The sequence below is a fragment of the Cucumis sativus genome, chromosome 5, assembly GCF_000004075.3.
Source record: "Cucumis sativus cultivar 9930 chromosome 5, Cucumber_9930_V3, whole genome shotgun sequence".
Classification (NCBI taxonomy): Eukaryota; Viridiplantae; Streptophyta; class Magnoliopsida; order Cucurbitales; family Cucurbitaceae; genus Cucumis; species Cucumis sativus.
In genome coordinates this window covers 3,861,461-3,880,186 of record NC_026659.2, presented here as the reverse complement: position 1 = coordinate 3,880,186, position 18,726 = coordinate 3,861,461, and the positions used below count along the sequence as shown (strand labels likewise).

Here is an 18,726-nt window from a genome sequence, read left to right as displayed (position 1 = left end):
CACGTGGCGGTGATCGGTAGAGTGAAGATGCAGCTTGGGAAGGTGCTCAATTAGATGGCTACCGACACTTTGACACGTGTGTGAATGGGCACGTGTGTAAGAAATATGGAAAAGGGAAAAGGGCTGTGACCGTACCGACGAGACATTTCCACGTGTGGAGCGTGTGGAGTGCCGGATTTGGTGCTGACGGAGTTGCAATGTTCCCGCTGCATCCAACTACAGTCGCCAGTCATTCTATTTCTTTTCTTTTTTCAAACGGTCAACCAATTATGTTATAATAACATTTTGACCCCTCCCCTTTACTTTCTTAATTCCTTCCTTGCCTCTCTTTTCAATACTTTTAATTTATAATCACAATTTTCTCTCAAATTTAGTAAAATCAACCAAATTACAACAATAATTTAATCACTAAACTTATTTTTGAAAAGGATGCAAAACACACACTAAACATTCATGCAAAAATACAAATACATGCTCTTCCAACAAGTATAATACGTTAATTAAAAAATATGTTGACGAGTAGAATCAACTTTAACATACTTTATATTTTCAACTTTAGATTTAAAATGTCAATCTTAACTCATAATTTTAAAATAAATAACTATATGATGATCTAATAATTAAAAGTGACATTCCCTTTACTATTATCTAATTGACATATAACTTTCAATATTTATCTTATACAATTTTAATTCAAACCTATTATATCAAAATGTAATTATTTACATAGCCCGTCGAACCACATTACATATGAGTACTATTAACATGTACTAAAAATTTAGATTATGAATAACGATTAATATCACCTTTTTTTTAATGACTTTCGTCACTTAATGATCACGACTTGTAAAAATGCGACTTTTGTTATTCTCTATCATCTTTTATTGTTCTTAAGAAAAAGCGACTAAAAAGTTGTGTTGAGTCGAGTAATAGTCAAGATTTGCAATTGAATATCGACTCAATTGTCTTCAAATTATAAAACTGCAACGTTTAATAATTTGAATGAATGTAAATGGAAGAAAACAGTAGGACCAAACATATTGTACCCTAAGTTTAGAGGGCAAATTAAAGTCCTTTGTTTAATTTTATTCTTGAAAGAAAAAAAGGCTTTTCCCACAGAGAATATTGAAAGTTTGTCCCCTAAAAAAGAGATTGAACTGAACATGTCTTGCCATTCACTATTAAATATATATATCTTAGCAAAGACAATGATTGAGAAGCAAAATTATTTTTTGGGTGTCTATATAATTCCCACATGATTTGTCAAATTATGCATCAATGCTTCCTATTTTCATAGCCCTTCTATCATACTACCCTTCCAAACTCTCTCTTACTAGCAGTAGCACCTTGTTCTTCTTCTTCTTATTATTACAAAGTTGGAACTTAATTCATATTTTTCTGAGTAATAATAATATAAGCATGCAATATCTTGTTTGTTTGTTTTTTTTCTTTTATAAATTTAATGAGTTTCCATTCATATTTTATTAGTTCATTTTGGATGGACATATTTGAAATTTGAATCCACCACCGACACTCATCTATGTTGCTGCAGCTTGACATCGTCAAGAGTGAAAGTTGTCTTTACACAAATCAACACAAATTCTTTTAACGTCATGCTTTTTGAGAAAATTTTCAAGAAGTCACCCAATGTAGAGATTTGCTCAAAGCTAAGCAAGTCTCACTTTGAAGTTCCTATAATTGAGTTATCGAAAAGAACGGTGCACCTTGTTGGTATAGGTAATAACTTTAATTTCAATTTTTTACAAATTTTATCTTAATCATACTTGTCTTTAAGATCTTTTATCATTCGAATGAAATTCATTCATGTCTCTCCTTTATATTTGGGGTGTTATATACAATCCATTCTTAGGTCTTCATTTTTTTAGAAGTAGTGATCGAGACCTAGATGAAGATTTTTGGGAGGTAACCTTAACTTTTGACCCCTTCTTCAAGTGTTAATGATTTTGGTTGGAGTACTTTTCTTTGTCTAGCCGCAATTTAATTGCTCGACTACTAACTCCCTCTTGATATACTCTAGGTTTTGTAGATTTGTAATTCTTCCGAAGCATGAGTAGTTAAACTATATATTAGTTCTATGCTATCATACAACTTATCACTATAAACTTTAATGCTATATACTTTTTATGTGATATTATTTATTATCATTTTAGTTTATAGTTTTGAATTATAGTAAATAAAATGCAAAATATTTTATGTTTATTATGTTACTAAGATATACATGAAGCAATAGAATAGCTATAAGTTAATCGAACCATAGGAAAATGTGTATATACACAATAAAGGACTACATATACCCCTTACCTATTAACACATTTACATGTCCTTTCCACCTTTCTATTGTCTCATTAAAGAAAACAACAAAAGACAAATATCGTAACACGTAGTGTCTTTGTGTATACAACAATGTAAGCTATTATATATTATTAGAGTATACTATTGATCAATTACCATACACGATCGTGAAAAAAATCATAACTCAAAGATGCTTGATTGATTGATATCATGTACGATTTAGATATGTAATTAATTTATAATGAAGATACAGAGACTTGAGTGAAGTACAAAATCAGAAAAAATTGGAAGAAATTCTACGAAAATATTTATGACAAAAAGGAAAAAAGATACATAAAAATGAAGAAAAATGAAGTAGGTGATCCATCATCACTCATTTGATGGTCTCTCTCTCCAAGAAAAAAGACCAAATATTTGGCTCACCCACTACCATATAAAATTATATTTCCCCATTACCATATAATTTAATTAGTGCATCATATCTTAATATTTTTTTCTCAAATTTATTCACAAAATAAACAACAACAACAAAATTATAGTAACCAATATTCATTTAATTGAGTATTGTTTGAAATAAAATTAACAACTATAGAAGATGTTTAATTAATGATATTATAAAATTATAGAAAAGGAAAATGTGATCATCCCCTTTAAATTGAAGAATAAAAAAGGTATGAAATAAAACCCAAAAAAGAGAGAGGAGATGAAATGTCTCTTTATTTAGATACGTTTGTTTTAAGGAATATTTTGTAAATGAAAAATCCAACTTCCAATTTTAATCAACAAGGAAAAACAAAAACCTCAAATTTCCTTTCTTTCCATTTCAAGGATAGCTATACCTCAACTTTTTTGGTTGGTAGATTTTCTTCAAATACAAACATCCTTTCCTTTCCTTTCCTACGTCTTAAACAAAATAATAATTTGTATTCTTGAATTCAGAATACAAAAACCATTTTCTAATTCTTTTTCTTTTTAGTTTTTTTAAAAAATAACTTTGATTTTGAAACCATATAATAACTACTATTAATAGACTTTGACATTTGAATTTAAATGTTAAAACATTTGCTACTATTTTGAAAAGAAAAAAAATGTTCTAAATTCAAAATTTTAAAAGTAGTATTGATTCTCTTTCTCTCCCACCCTTTTCAAAAAATGGCAAAAAGAGATCAATGTCATGTGAGGGTTGCTCTTTTCTTTTCTTTTCTTTTCTTCTTCATTTTTTAAGTGCTTTATTTTTTTGTATTTGGGTTATTTTATCAAACTAATGGACAAATATTCAATCAAAATGATGAACACTATGAGGTTAGATTATGTTAATTTTGTGTATTAAATTATTAAAAAGAAAAAGACATAATTAGAAAATCGAATAATAAAATAAATTTAATTTGATGTAAAACAAACATAATTTTAATTGTGTAAAAATTATTTAAAAGAAAAAGACAAACAAAGTTGTTTAAAGGTAAGGCATCAACTATATATATTTACACAAATTTAAAGAAAAAAAAATATATAAATTGGACATCTTTTTCTCTTGGAAAATATAAATGTGATTAAAGTGGGGAACCCTCTTTTTGACCTAATCTTTCAGCTGTCTAATTGTTTTATTAGAAGAGTGTCGGCAAACACAAATCAAACCCAAATCCCAAATTAAATCAATTTTCTCTTCAATTTTTCTATTTTTATTTCTATGTGTTTTTTTTTTTTTTTTTTTTTAATTTCCCTCTTTCTTTTGTTAATAAATCTAATTATTAAAGAGATACACAATCCAATCACCCACTTTTTAAATAAAAACTTCAAAATTCACATTCAAATCAAACTCGTAATTTAATTTAACCATTAATACTAAAATAGGTACTCTTTTTTTATATATATATAGACATACAAACATAGGTATATATTATTCTTTGAATATTTGATAGCTGATGAGATGAAATAAAAAGTCAACTAATGAGCTACAATTTTTAAATCACTGCCCCATATATATAGTTTGGTGAATATTAAAATTATAAGAGATTATTATTGTGTTAAAATAAAATTTAAATGGTGTCAATAATTAGATGCACTTAGAAGAAGAAAGAAAGAATAGATTCTCCTTCACAATTATTGAATTGAAAAATGATGATGATGATTATTATTATTATGTAATGTATAAATTGTAATGTGGTATTCATAAAGGGCATTATCAAAGGAGGGTGGAAGGGGGTCTAGTGACTTTATGATGCAAATTGTTCCTTTACGAAAATGAGAACACAAAAATATATATTAATTGCTTCCTGTCTTATTATATGTTTTGTACATATTCAATTATCACATTGATGTGATTTCTAACTCACTTTTTACACTAACTTCTATACTTTTCAGTATACATGATTTGTTTCTATCAATCCAACCCATATATAATAAATATACAAAATGAATTAAACTCTCTCTCTATATATTAACTACATGTATTCATATGATATTGTCTATTTTAAACTTTAAATTGGATATGGTTTTGATTTAAAAGTTTATTATATAAACAATTGATGTCGATAAAAATATTGTTTTATACTTTATAACTTACCTGAATGAAGACCTATCAAACTTGAAATATTAAGTGTGGAGTTGAATGAGTTATTATTATTACCTACTCTTCCTACTTCTAATATTTTCAACCACTTTCATATGACAATAAAGTAAAAAATATATATATCATTAAGGTTATTCGAATAATTGTATCATGTTTCATTCCTACATTCCATACATGTAAAAGTATGATATTGTGGTTATGTTTATGGATGTTATGAACAAAATAATATGACTTAGAGTTGGTGAAGGAGGAGGTCATTCTTACCTTTCAAATCAGTGGATGCTTTTACTATCAAATGATATGGCTTTTCATCTTCTCAATTATATGAGATCTTATGCTGAATGGAAGATAATAATTATTCTCTCTTACAAATGAAATAAATTATGATCTTCAAATCTCATTATGCATAAAGACATTGGCTCTTGGGTCATAAAAAGGTTTCTACATAACTTTTCTTTTTACATGATTGCAAAATTAAAATATTCACGAACACGTGGATATCTTTCTAAATTCAAGATTTCGATATTAATATTAAACATTCATGGATATATCCAACATCCTTTATAAATGTTCTTACAAGAGTTCGATATTAATATTAATATGGATATATCCAACATCTTTTATAGATGTTCATAAGAGACAATATGTTATCTACTTGATCTAATATGAATAGAAATAGTAATAATTGTATTCATCACTTAATTTTGGAGTAAAAAAAATTTAATTATTAATCTAGGTAAATGGTATAAATTTTGTAACTTTTACAAATATTTATCAATATCAATATTTTATCAATACGTTGGTAGATAAATCCATAAAATTGAAGTTTCAATATCTAATATCTAACATCATTTTGGATAGTTTAATTGTTTAGATTTACAATTTTTGAATACTCGTGATATAATTAGTGGGCATAATAAAATGTTTTGCTATCATCCTCAAACTTTGTTTGTTTATTAAATATAACTGTTGTTGATATTTGGAGTACTAATTTATATATTCATTTATTAGCAATTAATATATTGTTGTTTTAATATCGAAGGAGAGGAGTGAACTTCACAATAATTTTGAAATGTTATATTTGGAAAGTAATTATTGAGAGATACAAATTAATAAAAATGTTGAAAAATAAATAATATTAATAATCTATCATTTTTAACGATTTATATATTATGTATGATTGTATCTATAAATATTTTTTAATTTTTTCCCTAAATAAAATATCATATTAATCTAATAATATAGGATTTTTTTCAAAAAAAAAAAAAAAAGTTGATAAACTAATTTACACACTCTAGAATACTAAACCCTTAAATATTTTGATTTTATTGAACAGCCAAAAAGGAAATACTAAAATATCTAATTGGATGGGAGAATATGTCCATCCAATGATATCCATAATTCTCCAACACTATATATCCTTTCTATTTATGAAATTTGAAAGGTGAGGGTGAGGGTATGATCATGAAGGGATGAACCTTCACTTTGGTGGGTCTATTTGGGTTTGGAAGTTCTTAGAGATCATATAAACATTGATAATAATGATAAGGGAAATTATAGGATTGGTATTCCCTTTGGCCCTTTTAGCTTTAACCAAAGTCAATAACAGAAAATGGGGTATGCTTTGTTTGGGTGTCATCATCTGATTTTCTTCACTAACATGTGATCCAGTTGTCATCAAAGCTATGGGGAAACTCCAAAACAAAAAAGAAACCATTTTGTTTTATGACAAAGTCTCAGTGATATCGAAACTCCAATTATCCAAACAAAAACCTTCTCTCTTAAACACATAACATAATAATACTTCAGTTTTATAAGCCCCATGAAGTTGGGCCAAACTATACATCAGATCGATATCCCCTTAGCTTGGGGCCATTGACCCATTTTAGCACTTGGGGACAACATAATTGGCTTTTTGACATTTTTGTGCACCATACCTTGTGCTTTTCTCAATTTCATTATTCCAGTATTCTCTTTTGTTTAGGTAATTAGGAACAATCAAATAGTATTTGTCCGTGCTGAAATCCAGTAGAGATAGATTTAACCTTCATGTGATACCAATGGTGAATTTGTTTGAAGTGGAGATGGGTTAGAAATTAAGCTAGATACATGATAGATAATACATTTCTAATACATGAAATTTCTAATTTATGGATGCATGAGGTACATGTAATTGTTCAATCCTTCAAGTACATTATGCATATGCTCCTTCATTTGTTTGTGTCTTTTTGAGAAATGTATCCTGAGTGTTATACAAAGGGATCATTTTCATCCTTATTGGTAATCAAGTAATTGAAGTTATAAAGTAATTGAATCTCAATATAACAATATTCTTCTCTTTGTAAGCTTGTAAGATTTAAGATGAATTTTAGAGTTTGGCTCAATAATGCTTCTAACAAGAAAAATGTGGCCGGAAAAAAAATAAAATGTGAACATTAGTGTAGTGTTTGTCACGCACACTCTGATGCTTAAGTCAGAAAGTGAAAGAATACGAAATTTAGAAAGTTTGAGAGTATAATTCAAGTTGTCTCGTATGAATCTATAATGATATACTAACAAAGAAGATTGACCTAGATCTTCTCATGCTCCTTTTCGAAATCTAGTTATATAGTCTATCGAATCTTACATTGGATTCATGGCTCAAAAGCGAGTTCAGCACACCCTATGCCAAAGTTAATAAGTTTAGTCATGACTGAAGGGGAATTGGGCCCAATAGTCCAACTCCACTTTCTTGATTTGTTGTGATCTTGTCTTGGTCTTGATCCAACTCTAGTTTTTCTAACAGTGTTACTTATCCATTTGATCCAAAATCATACATAACAATATTAATGATGAAAGAGAAAAACAAAGAAATAAAGAATACATTAAAAAAAATTAGTTAAATGTGTGTGACTTTTATCTTCTGTTTTTACAAGTTTAACTAAAATGTAGGACGAAAGATCACGACAATCCACAACTTATTGAAAATATATATACAAACACTCTTTGCCACAATACAAGTAAGATTTTTCATTATTATTCTCCATGGTTAATACACAAATATGCCAATCTGTAGATCAAAGTTTACAGAACTGTCTATATATTTTCAAGATTATACAATCTTGACAGATGGGGTTAAACAGAATTCCAAATTTTCAAGTCTAGTTAAGTATACCTTTTCATCATTGCACACCATATCTCATTTCATGTCAAAGATGAATTCTAGAAGACAGTGCTATACAAATATACCTTATCAATAGAAGTTTTGTTGCAAGTTAAAGGGAAAATTAGCATTGAATCAGTTCACAATTGCACGTCTAGACTGCAGAACAAACACCCACCAAGTGATTTAAGAATTCAAGAAACAAACCAGAACGTGTTAATAGACTTCAGCATGGATATCCATTAAGTGTTTAGAATCCAAGGTTTAATTGGTAGTCATTGATTTCACTGCAGGAGAAAAGAGCAGACAGAGCAACCCAATTCCCAGCACATCATAAAAGATAAAAAAAAACCATCGTCCTATAAAGTTTAAGAAGATATTCATTCCAGGATTCCCTTTTTCTCTTTTTATTTTTTTCTTGTGACCATAACAGGATCTCAACGCATCTTTCATACTGTGCTCGTATATTATGAAATCTTTCGGATAAGGGATGAAGAGCCAAGTATCAGTAGAATGAAGTTTGAATTTATCATCATATTAATCTCAATGAGAAACTAAAGCTGATCTTTGTAAGTCTTGACTCAGAGAAATTACACGTTTGAGACACTTGAAAAACAAATATAAAGATACCATACAGAAAGATCCCTAAATACCTAATGAATTACTTAGAAAAGCACGTTCCCAAGACAAATACAACATTCATTTGTGAAGAAACCCCCCAAAAATTGAAAAAAAAAGGAGTAAAAGGAAAAAAGAAAATATCTATCCCAAATATTCTGTACAAAATATATAAGAAGTTCTCCACTTTAACCCAAGGGGGGTGGGAGCCAAATTGTTAGGCCTGTTTTTTAAAGTTAGTTAACCTTTCCAGATAAGGCACATATTATCGTCAAGATCATTGTTAAAGAACCCATTATCCGTAAAATCATGGGCTATGTCCTGGATTATATCATCATCCAATTGAAGATTTTGTGGCAAATCTGCACTTCTTTGGTTGAACCCACTGCCGCTACGAGCACCGGCTGCTGATACATCACCAGTTGAAGCACTTTTGAAACTGTTACTTCGGCTTGGGGCCGGCGTGTTACTACAAGATGCATTGGCTGTGCCTGCAGCCGTCACAGAGGAGTTGCTGGCTCCATAGCCTGTATAAGTTCCAGCAACGCTTACTTTTGTGTTGGATCCAGAAAGCGGTTGCTGTTGCGGTTGTGGTTGCTGTTGCGGTTGCCCTCCCCCACTGTTATTAGATATCTGGAGTAGCTGCTGGATCATCTGATGTTGCATAGCCTGATTATTGTTAGTGTTACCTTGCGTACTATGCATGAGTAAGTTGTTGGTGTTCGGCCGCTGATGCAGTTGATGTTGAACTTGAGATTGTTGTTGAGGCAAATTAGGACTTGAAAGACCACTGCTGGGCAAGTTCTGCATTGGTGCAGATGTTATGGCGGTTGTCCCATGAAAGCTTGATGAAGGACTCTGGTTTGTAGTATTGAATGACGATGATGTCTCCTGCTGGAGTGCGTGTGAACTTGTTGAATTCATTGAGTTCTGTCTCATTAGGAGATTCTGGTAGTTAGACAATGCCAACGCAGCTTGTGCCGATCCGCTCAAAGTTCCTCTGCTGGCTAGTTGATTTTGGCTATTCATTTGGTTGTTCAGCCCAGGATGCAGGGAGACCATTCTACCAAGGGTGCTACGATCGGTTGGCAGACCCTGAGCATTAGCAACCTGTTCAATCTCTTGCATTTTTTGCATCTGCAGCTTCGCTGTGGCGTGCTGAGGATAACTTTTCAAACCCTCTGTCAAAGTATTATCATTAGATTCAAAGCTAAGACACTAAAAGCAAGCAGACAAAATTGCAGTTTTAAAAATCTAATTCAACTAAAAATATGAATTATGCTAATCTAATATATTTGAACCATGAGAACTTGGCCCCTCTTTACTAAGAGATTATATTTCCAAAACCAAAAAGAAAAAAAAAAAAAAAAGAACACGGAACGGTACAAAATGCTCATAAAGTTGTAAGGTTGACAAAATGCTTATTCATCAAGAACAAGAGCTAATTGTGAAAAAGAATTTAGAAAGAATGAGGCCTACCAACTGGTCCAGTTTTCTGCTCCCTGCAGAAATCGATCAAATCTTTCATGCTATTGACAACCTCTGATATCTGTACTTGATGAAAAAAAGCAAACACAATTTAATAAAAAATGAACTGAATGAGAGCAAAGCAGAAAACTCTGAGCAGATACTCTTTAGTAAAACTACGTGATAATGCACCTGCAAGCATCTAACGTATCTTTTAGAGAACCCCAAATCATTCAGCGACTGCAACTCCAGACTCTTGGCAAGCTGCTGCCCAGCTGTCAAAACCCTAAAAGAAGGATACCATTTCAGACGGCATTAGAATTGATAAAGCTGGTGCATTAATTTCCAAGAGAAAAAAGAGTAAACAGCCACCATTTAAAGCAACCACATTTTGGATAGGCAGACAGTCAATGTCCTTATGTCCCATTTACTTGGATACAAATTCTCAAACACTCCTAGATGGTATTCGATGGACTAAGAGAAGAACTAAGGCATTCCAGTATTGTAGTGACAACTCAATTAACAAAATAAACCAAATTATCCACCACGAGCACAAATCTTTCCTCAACTACATGCACTTTTATCAAAACAGATAGATAAATAGAACAAAGTGATTACTCGGTATTTGGACTTGAAAGTCAATAAAACCATGATACAAGATGTCCAAAATTGAAAAGTGAACGCAAACTACAAAGGGAAATAGACAAATTTGATTCAAGAAGATGGATTTCACTATCTGTTTGATCAACTCACATATTGCTATTTGCTTGTAAGTCCTGCTGAGAAGCCCCATCAGTTCCTCCTTCAGCAATAGTGCTCTGGCATTTCTGTGCCACCTGGACCAATTGATTCACCTGTATTTATGCATTTGTCCACTGAATCAGTTTACAACTAAAAAGGATATATGACATCAATCAAACCTAAATAACATCCAGAAAGACAACATCTGATGCCAACTTCTAAAAAACTGATTGAAGGATAATGTGTAAACAAGAAAATTAAAAAAACAGATTATATCTACTCAATCTTCAGTTGTAAAAAAGGAAAGGAAAAAAAAAAACAAAACCAAACATAACTATATTGGAAAATTAGCAGAAAAAAGTACCCAGAAATTCTAATGCCAAAATAGACCGCTGGAAGTCTCTTTAAAGGAGAAATCATCATTTCTAGTTAGACATGCGGTCAAAATTATATATTACCTTCGTTCCAAGAATTAAACATTTTTCTTTCACACATACTGGCAAATCCCAGATAGTACCAGAATATCTTTTCTTATGAGAAGTTAGTATCAGAATTTTATTAGCATATATTTGTCCTACATGAGAAACAAAAAATATACAAAACAATACCTGAGGTGCAACCAGTCTACGAGGTAGAAGTTCTTCATGTCGTCTTGCACAAAACTCCCATGCCAATATCTGAAGTATAATCCAGTTACCAAAATATTTTAGTACAAAGGAGTTTATTCTTAAATAGATTTAGAGAACTATACATAATCATTCTGGTAACCTTCAGTTCATGAGTAAATATGATACGAAGCTGTCCCTCACGAACCACACGAAGTTGCTCATACACACTCTCTTGAACCGCTTTTCCATATTCTAACATCATAATTCCAGATGAATATCTGAATTCCCGTGGCATATCTAAGAACAATAGCTCATCAATGACTCCACTGCCAAACTTGATCTCATTGAGTCTAGGAAGGACTTCAAAGGAAGCCTCTGAAACGATCACATAAAATGGATTGTGTTATGCTTTATATTGTAGCAAAGACAAATTAGAAATGTGAAATACAAGACATTAACTTCAATATGATAACTCAACAATCATACTAAACAGAACATAAAATCGCAAGCATTATATCGTACATTTTCTAAGCCATTGTTTCTGCAAAGCTATTTTTAGAACGATTGAATCTTTGTAGCTAACAGGTTATACAAACCAGAAGGCACGAACATACTTTTACAATTCAACATCCCAACAAGCAACCATAGCAACTTTTCATATGGAAAAGGAAATTTCTGTAGGTCAACTCTCCCCAAACTAACCTCCAATGGTGACAGGTCAACTTTTTAACTAACCCTTTTCCACTGTTTTAATCAACCATTAGAAAACTTATATTGAGGTTAAACTATTTTAACTAACCTAAGTAGAGGTCAAACTACCACAAACAAGGAAACTATCTAAAGGGTGATGTTTTGTAGACAGAGTTTCTTTCACCCAGAGGTGGCAGGAGAGATTCTTGAGACAATCTAGAGGGCTTAAAACTACTTCAGATGGGTGGTCTATTTATCCTGATCATTAGAAATGTGGTCTGGGTCCATGCCCATTCACATTTGAAAACATGTGGTTGTCCATCCTCTCTTTCAGCTCTTCTTTTGTCTCGTGGCAAAGAGCAAGGGTAGAGGGCAGGTGGGTGAGTTCTCTCTTCTTGATGAGGCTAAAGGCCAGAAAGATGCTGTAAGGAGTGGAATCTTTATGGTGACGATTGGATGGAGATGTCAACATGACTAGTCAAAGTATTGTTATTTATTCTCTCTATCCTTTTTATATTTGTGAGTCTCCAAGCCCAGTAGCAAACACCCATGTAATTTCATGAAACAACCCATCTGGCTATGTAACATTTGGATGCCAAAAAATCTCGTAGGATATTAAATCTTAGGTAGATGACCATCGTGGATTCAATCTATTCCCTAAAAGTCTTCTATCAAACTCACGGTCCTCATTGACCACTAAGGCCAACCAACCACTCCATATCTGAGTATTGCTAGAGGCCAAAGGAATAAAAATTTGATTGAGTTTCTAACTAAGGATGGTGAGAAGGTAGTGAAGTGGGGCAGCGAGATGGTAGAAGAGAACTTGTCTGAAAAAATTAGTTCGATTTATTTCGCACACCAAATTCATTAATTTTGTCATATATGTGTCTATTTAGTATGCTCAACAAGTGTTCAACGCATGTCTAACAAATGCGGAGTCTACTTCACCTTTCTACAACTAGTGTTAAATACATTAATTCCACCAACAAGTGTTCCATAAAAAACAAATGTCACATTCGTGCATGACATAGATACACCAGCCAAACTAAAGTGTCCATACTCCTTAGATTTTATGTGAAGAGATTATTAATATGGCTATAAATGAGGCCTATGTGTGCCTGATTCCAAACAGGCCACAGATTAGTTAGATATTATATTAGATTTAATCTTATTAATTTACAAACTTAAGCTTTTGGGTTGAATTGATGATTTAAGATTTCATTTTATTGTTTCCAACGGCGAATAGGCCATTGTGGGCGGATAAAATTTTTTTAGATGAGGTATAGATTGGGAATAAGGCTAGTGAGGACTACAGAAAGAAAAAACAGAAGGAAGATATGATATTCAAATTGATTTTGAGAGAGTACATAATCATGTGCTAGGAACTTTTTTAAAAAGTACTGCCAAAAAAAAAATTGGTTGTTTATGGAAGACTTGAATTTCGAACAGTATAAGACAGTCATGATTTTTGCAACCGGGGGATCTGGCAAGGAGATCCTTTTTCTCCTTTCTTGTTTAATATGGTTTTGGATGTTCTGATCAAAATGTTCTTCTGATCATAAAGAAACAAATATGTCCCAGATGTCTCCATGTCCTATTATTAGAGAAATTGAAGTGTAGTCGTGTCCATGTTGTGTTGTGTCTGTACTTCTTAGATTATAGTAAGTAATATTATTAAAGGGCTTAAGAGGACTTTCCTTCGGAAAAAAATTGAGGGTGGAGGTTGTCCCAAAATCAAGGAAGACCAGAGGTTTGCATTGGTAAACCTGAGATTACATGATGAGGGTTTGGGAAAGTGGTTGTGCCGTTTACCCATAGAACTGCATGCTCCATGGGTTTCTGTTGATCGATCTTTTAGTAATTATCAACTTGGTATTATTCTATTGGATTGGAGTCATTTCTTATAGATAGCAGTGGACTCGTTTTGTGCACCCTTGTAATTATTTAGCTACATTTCAGTAAAAGTTCGGTTTCTCACAAGAAAAAGAAAAAACAAAAACCCTGCAATTTACATTTTCGTTGAGGGGTGAAGGAGGGGTGAGGGAAGGGCAAGAACTGAAAATAATATATTGATTGTGACAACTTCAATAATTCCTTCCTTTTTGTTAACTAAAGATGCCATTGAAATCCAAGCAAAATAATCTGTTACGCCTCTACAACAGCCCCTGAAGCATCCGACATAATTTTAAACACTCCACACCATGCTTTTGGAGAACTCAATTATCTAAAAAGTAATATAAAGAAGGTTAACAGTATCATACCAAATCCCCGTCCAGATTTTGATCCACAAATGTCACACTGCCATGCATCCTGAAATATAGATCACAAAGGACGATTCAGGGAGAGAAGCTAAATGTCACGACTATCCAATTGGAATAACAAACCAAAATTTACACTTTAGCAGCTTCTAAAATGGCCAATTTTACAAATCACAAAAGGTTCTTTTCACAAAATAAGGCAAAACTGACCATAGCTGCTTGAGGGAAAACACCAAGTGCATGATGTCCAACATTGTTATATAATGATAAACACCATCTTTTCTTTGCACGAGGAGAATAATACTCAGTCACGAACTTCCTCCAATAGGCAATACTATTATCCTATCAGAAGCCATAAAATAAGATAGTTGACATTTAGGCTAACAAAAAGTGCATGTAAAAGAGAGTGTGAAATAGAACCTAGAATATTTACCTGAGATTGTTAAAAGTAAATATAAATTAATTAAAGAAGACATCTTTTTCACAAATATGCAGATGGTAACCCCAATAAACAAAAAAAAAAAAAAAAGATAAGGCAGAAGATGAACTCACAGCAGGCCTTTGACGCTGATGGTATAGGTACTGCATTAGCCGCCGAGCACATACACCACCATCATGAGGCCGCTTCATAGCATTTACAGGCTGTATTGCCTGTTGCTGAAGCTGCTGCCTCAACTGTATCTGCTGCTGCTGCTGCATATGAGCTCTCTGCAAAGGAGGTAAAGACTGAAAAATTTGTTGTTGCTGCCGTAGTCTCTGTTGCTGCTGAAACAATGCTGCTTGCAGCTGAGGCGTATTACGACCTTGCAATTGCATGGAATCTTGTCTCTGCAGTAGCTGCTGTAAAACCTGCTGTTGCAGAAAATCATCCTGCTTAATATCCAAACGTGGCTTCTTCTGTGACTGAGAATAACTATTGGGATCTGTCATGAGAGATCCAGAGACACGTGCACCCATGGGGAGTGAAGCTTGAACGGTTTTTGAATTCGACAGCGATGCATCACCTGAAGAAACTTGTCGGGCCTGTGCCTGGGTGTGCAACTGGGAAGCATTGTGATCCTGCTGAGAATTGTGCTGCAGTACAGAAGATGCATCAATGAGCGATGCACCTGAGATACTCATGTTATTTGATGTAAAAGACATAGGCGACGTAGGTAATCGCATGTATGATTCTGCATTCATACTTGGACTTCTCTGCAAGTGAGGCCCACCTGAAAGTGCAGAATTTGCATCTGTAACCAAAGAACTTGCCCCAACACTTGGTCCCGAATTTGCGACACTATTAAAGACACCATTTGTGTCCCCAGAAACTGGACCCAAATTTGAATGGCCAGTTCCTGGAATTGAATTTGATGAGTTTCCATATGAGCCCAAGTGAGATTTAACGGTAGCCTTGGACTGCCCATCTCCTTGGAAAAAAATCCCAGAACTTGAGGAAGATTGAGCTAATCCTCCAGCCACCCGAGAAGCTGCCATTGGGGGCACCAATCCTTGGTGGCCAGCGTCCAAGTAGCTCTCTAAAGCCAGTCTCTTCACTAATCACTACTGAGAAATACTTGTGACCCCACAAAATATGATATTTAAACAAAATCCATAGGGAAGAAACCCCAAAACTTACTCACAGACATCCGCCAACCTCAAAAACACATGATCAAACAACAGCGAAGTTCAGTACTCAACTAAAAATCTAGAGAAAAAACTAACCCCTCTTTCTTTAAAGTTATCAATAAAGAATCACACATCCTACAAATTCTTAACCCCCAGATTGCAATGTGCCTGCGATCTGCTATCCCGGTCACTATTTCAACAATATCCAGAAGTCCCTAAGGTTAAAAAGATATAACAACAACATTAGCAGAGAAAAAGGAAAAAGGAAAAAGAAAAAAAGAAAACCCACCAACGACCAACGACCACTATAAAAATTCAAAAGAAAAAAAAAAGGGAAAGAACAGCTCCCCACATATAAGTAACATTTCACAAGTAGAGAACCAGCCTCAAATGGGAAACAAAAACATAATTCAAACAAGAAGCTTTCAACACCAAATTTCTGGCCTATGTTAACCATAATTAACAGAAACGAAATTATATAGCAGGCCACTTGAGAAATGAAACACCAATTTGAATAATCAAGGCTCAAAATTTGAAAGAAAGAGAGAGCTGGACCTCCCAAAAGTCACAGTTAAATTTAAAATTAAAGCATTAAAATCGAAGAAAAGGCAAAAGATCAAGCAAGAAGAAGAAGCATAAAGAAAAAGCAGGTGAGGAAGGATCCAAATCCGAACCGATTAGAAAGAAAGAAAAAAAAAACCGGAAGGAAGAACAAAATTAAATAAAAGACCATTTAAAGGAAAGACGACAGAAGAAGGAAGAGAGTTTGACTACCAACCTTGAAAACCGGAAAAGAGAGTTAAAACCAGAGAAGTAATGGAAGCTAAACCCTTTGGCTTGGCTGTGAATTCGGAGAATTGAAATCGGAGAGAGAGAGAGAGAGAAAAGAGGAAAAAGAAGAAGAAAAAGAAGAAGAAGAAGAAGAAAGAAAGGAAGAAAAGGGATGCAAGTTATATACATAGCGGGAATCGCCGGGATCGAAATGACCGGTTTGTCCGGTAGCGAGGGTTGTGAGACCGAGTAGTGACGGTAAGATTTGTGTAGAAACGGAGTCGGTTCTCATCCCCATTGTTGTGAGAAGGAAGATCGTCAAACACGTGGCGGTAAATCATTGGGTGATCTCATGCGTTGTTTATGATGGATCATGATTCATTTCAACCTCATTACTGTTTACTAGCATTCATCTCCTGCCCCCGTTTCTATTCTAAACATTCATCGCCTTTCTGCCGCCTCTTCACTCCTTGATTTCACTATCAGACGTGGTGGAATATCATTGGTTTCCATCGGTCTCCGACTTCATGTGAGCTTGCCTGTACTGGAACATGCCTCCTCCACGGTCTAGTCAAGAGACAGTGACAGACTGTCAGATTGACACGTGCCAATGACACGAGCGATAAGCCTTCGGACACGTGTGCCTTCTTCATTAGTTCTCGTTTTTTCTTTGAAAATAAGATGAAATTATGCATAATTATACTTCTTAATTTCATCCATGCCTCTCTTCAACCCAATAATTATATTAATACCCTACTTTTTAAAACTATTTACAAAATTACTGCTCTTTCAAAACTATTTACAAGTACATAGTTGAGAGAAATATATTTACATTAATCAAGTTTCAGCTGGAATAGTATAAAAGAAAAATCAATGGAAAATATTTATGTAGTTTCTTCAAAATAAAAGATTTGTAGAGTAAAAGAGGGGGAAAAAACTTGCATTCAATTTTCTTGAGCTAGCTAGCATAGCTAATTGTGAAAAGACACCAAAAAAAACTTCCATCAAAATAGTGATTAGAATCATCCAAATCCCATAATATTATTATTGAGAGTTTGAACCTATCAAAATCTAAGAGAAAGTAGAGGTTAAATTGTGTTGGAGACAAATACGGTGTTTGGGACCAAAAAAAAAGAAAAAAAGAAATTGTTATCGTTCTAAGTTATTTTAGTTGGATTACAATCGTTTGAAGTGTAAACTATTTTTTTAAGAAGAAAATAGTAAGTATTATAACAAAAAAAATAGATAGTTTTAGAAGAATCCTTACCAAAAATACCCTTATCATCTTGTATCGTTTGGAATTCCTTGTTGAGCTTTAGACGTTTCAGTAATCACAAAATACTTAGAAGTTATTGTATGATGTTCATTTCAATCACGTTTTCAAATCATCCCACTAGTCCAATGCATAATTTATTTATAAACTACTTGAGAGGACTAAAGTGTAATGAAAGCCTCTTTTTTACTTTCTTTTCTTCCATTTTTTAGCAAAGGAAATGAAGTTTTCAAAACATGGTGGGAGAGTACTTTTTTGTTTATACAAAACATTTGAAGTAATATAATGGATCATTGAAGGAAGAGTTGGAGATGAAAGGTTAATGAATGAAGATGAAATGAAGTCATACATCAAACACAGCTTCTAATACTATATATCTTTATAAGAAAGATGAAAATAGAAGAAGCTGAGTTCATTAGAACCACATAGAACATTGACAACTTATGGATATGCTGAAATCCTGTTGTTGCAAGGTAAGGCTAAGATCCTTCTATAGTTTCTTGTTCGTCTCCAGGGCTAAAGTTGTAGTTAAAAGTCAATAATAAGACTGTAGTCCAAATCTTAAACAATTATGCTTAATACACCATAGTTGATGGTAGTTTTAAAACTTGTTACATAAACAAAAGCATAAGAAAAATACTAAATCTGTACTCCTAAAAGTTGGAAGT

The 18,726-nt window shown here is 33.0% G+C and overlaps 1 protein-coding gene across 1 annotated transcript; it reads right to left on the bottom strand.

Moving 5' to 3' along the window:
• Window positions 1–8,529: 8,529 nt before the first annotated feature.
• Window positions 8,530–16,967, bottom strand: LOC101207744 (probable transcriptional regulator SLK2). The gene is made up of 10 exons (XM_004143578.3): window positions 16,793–16,967; window positions 14,959–16,229; window positions 14,617–14,748; window positions 14,410–14,458; window positions 11,619–11,833; window positions 11,459–11,527; window positions 10,863–10,963; window positions 10,302–10,395; window positions 10,122–10,191; window positions 8,530–9,823 (listed from the first exon to the last, which is right to left on the bottom strand). Exons 2-10 carry the CDS (start codon window positions 15,880–15,882, stop codon window positions 8,883–8,885), a joined length of 2,595 nt encoding a protein of 864 aa, XP_004143626.1. The 5' UTR covers window positions 15,883–16,229; window positions 16,793–16,967; the 3' UTR covers window positions 8,530–8,882.
• Window positions 16,968–18,726: the final 1,759 nt, after the last annotated feature.

What these genes read in the sequence shown, in the direction of transcription:
- LOC101207744 (XM_004143578.3), bottom strand. Translation starts at nt 15,882, where the DNA reads ATGGCAGCTTCTCGGGTGGCTGGAGGATTAGCTCAATCTTCCTCAAGT. An exon ending in GTAGACTGGTTGCACCTCAG is followed by an intron (nt 10,964 to 11,458) that starts GTATTGTTTTGT and finishes GCATAAATACAG; the next exon opens with GTGAATCAATTGGTCCAGGT. An exon ending in TTACAAGCAAATAGCAATAT is followed by an intron (nt 10,396 to 10,862) that starts GTGAGTTGATCA and finishes TCCTTCTTTTAG; the next exon opens with GGTTTTGACAGCTGGGCAGC.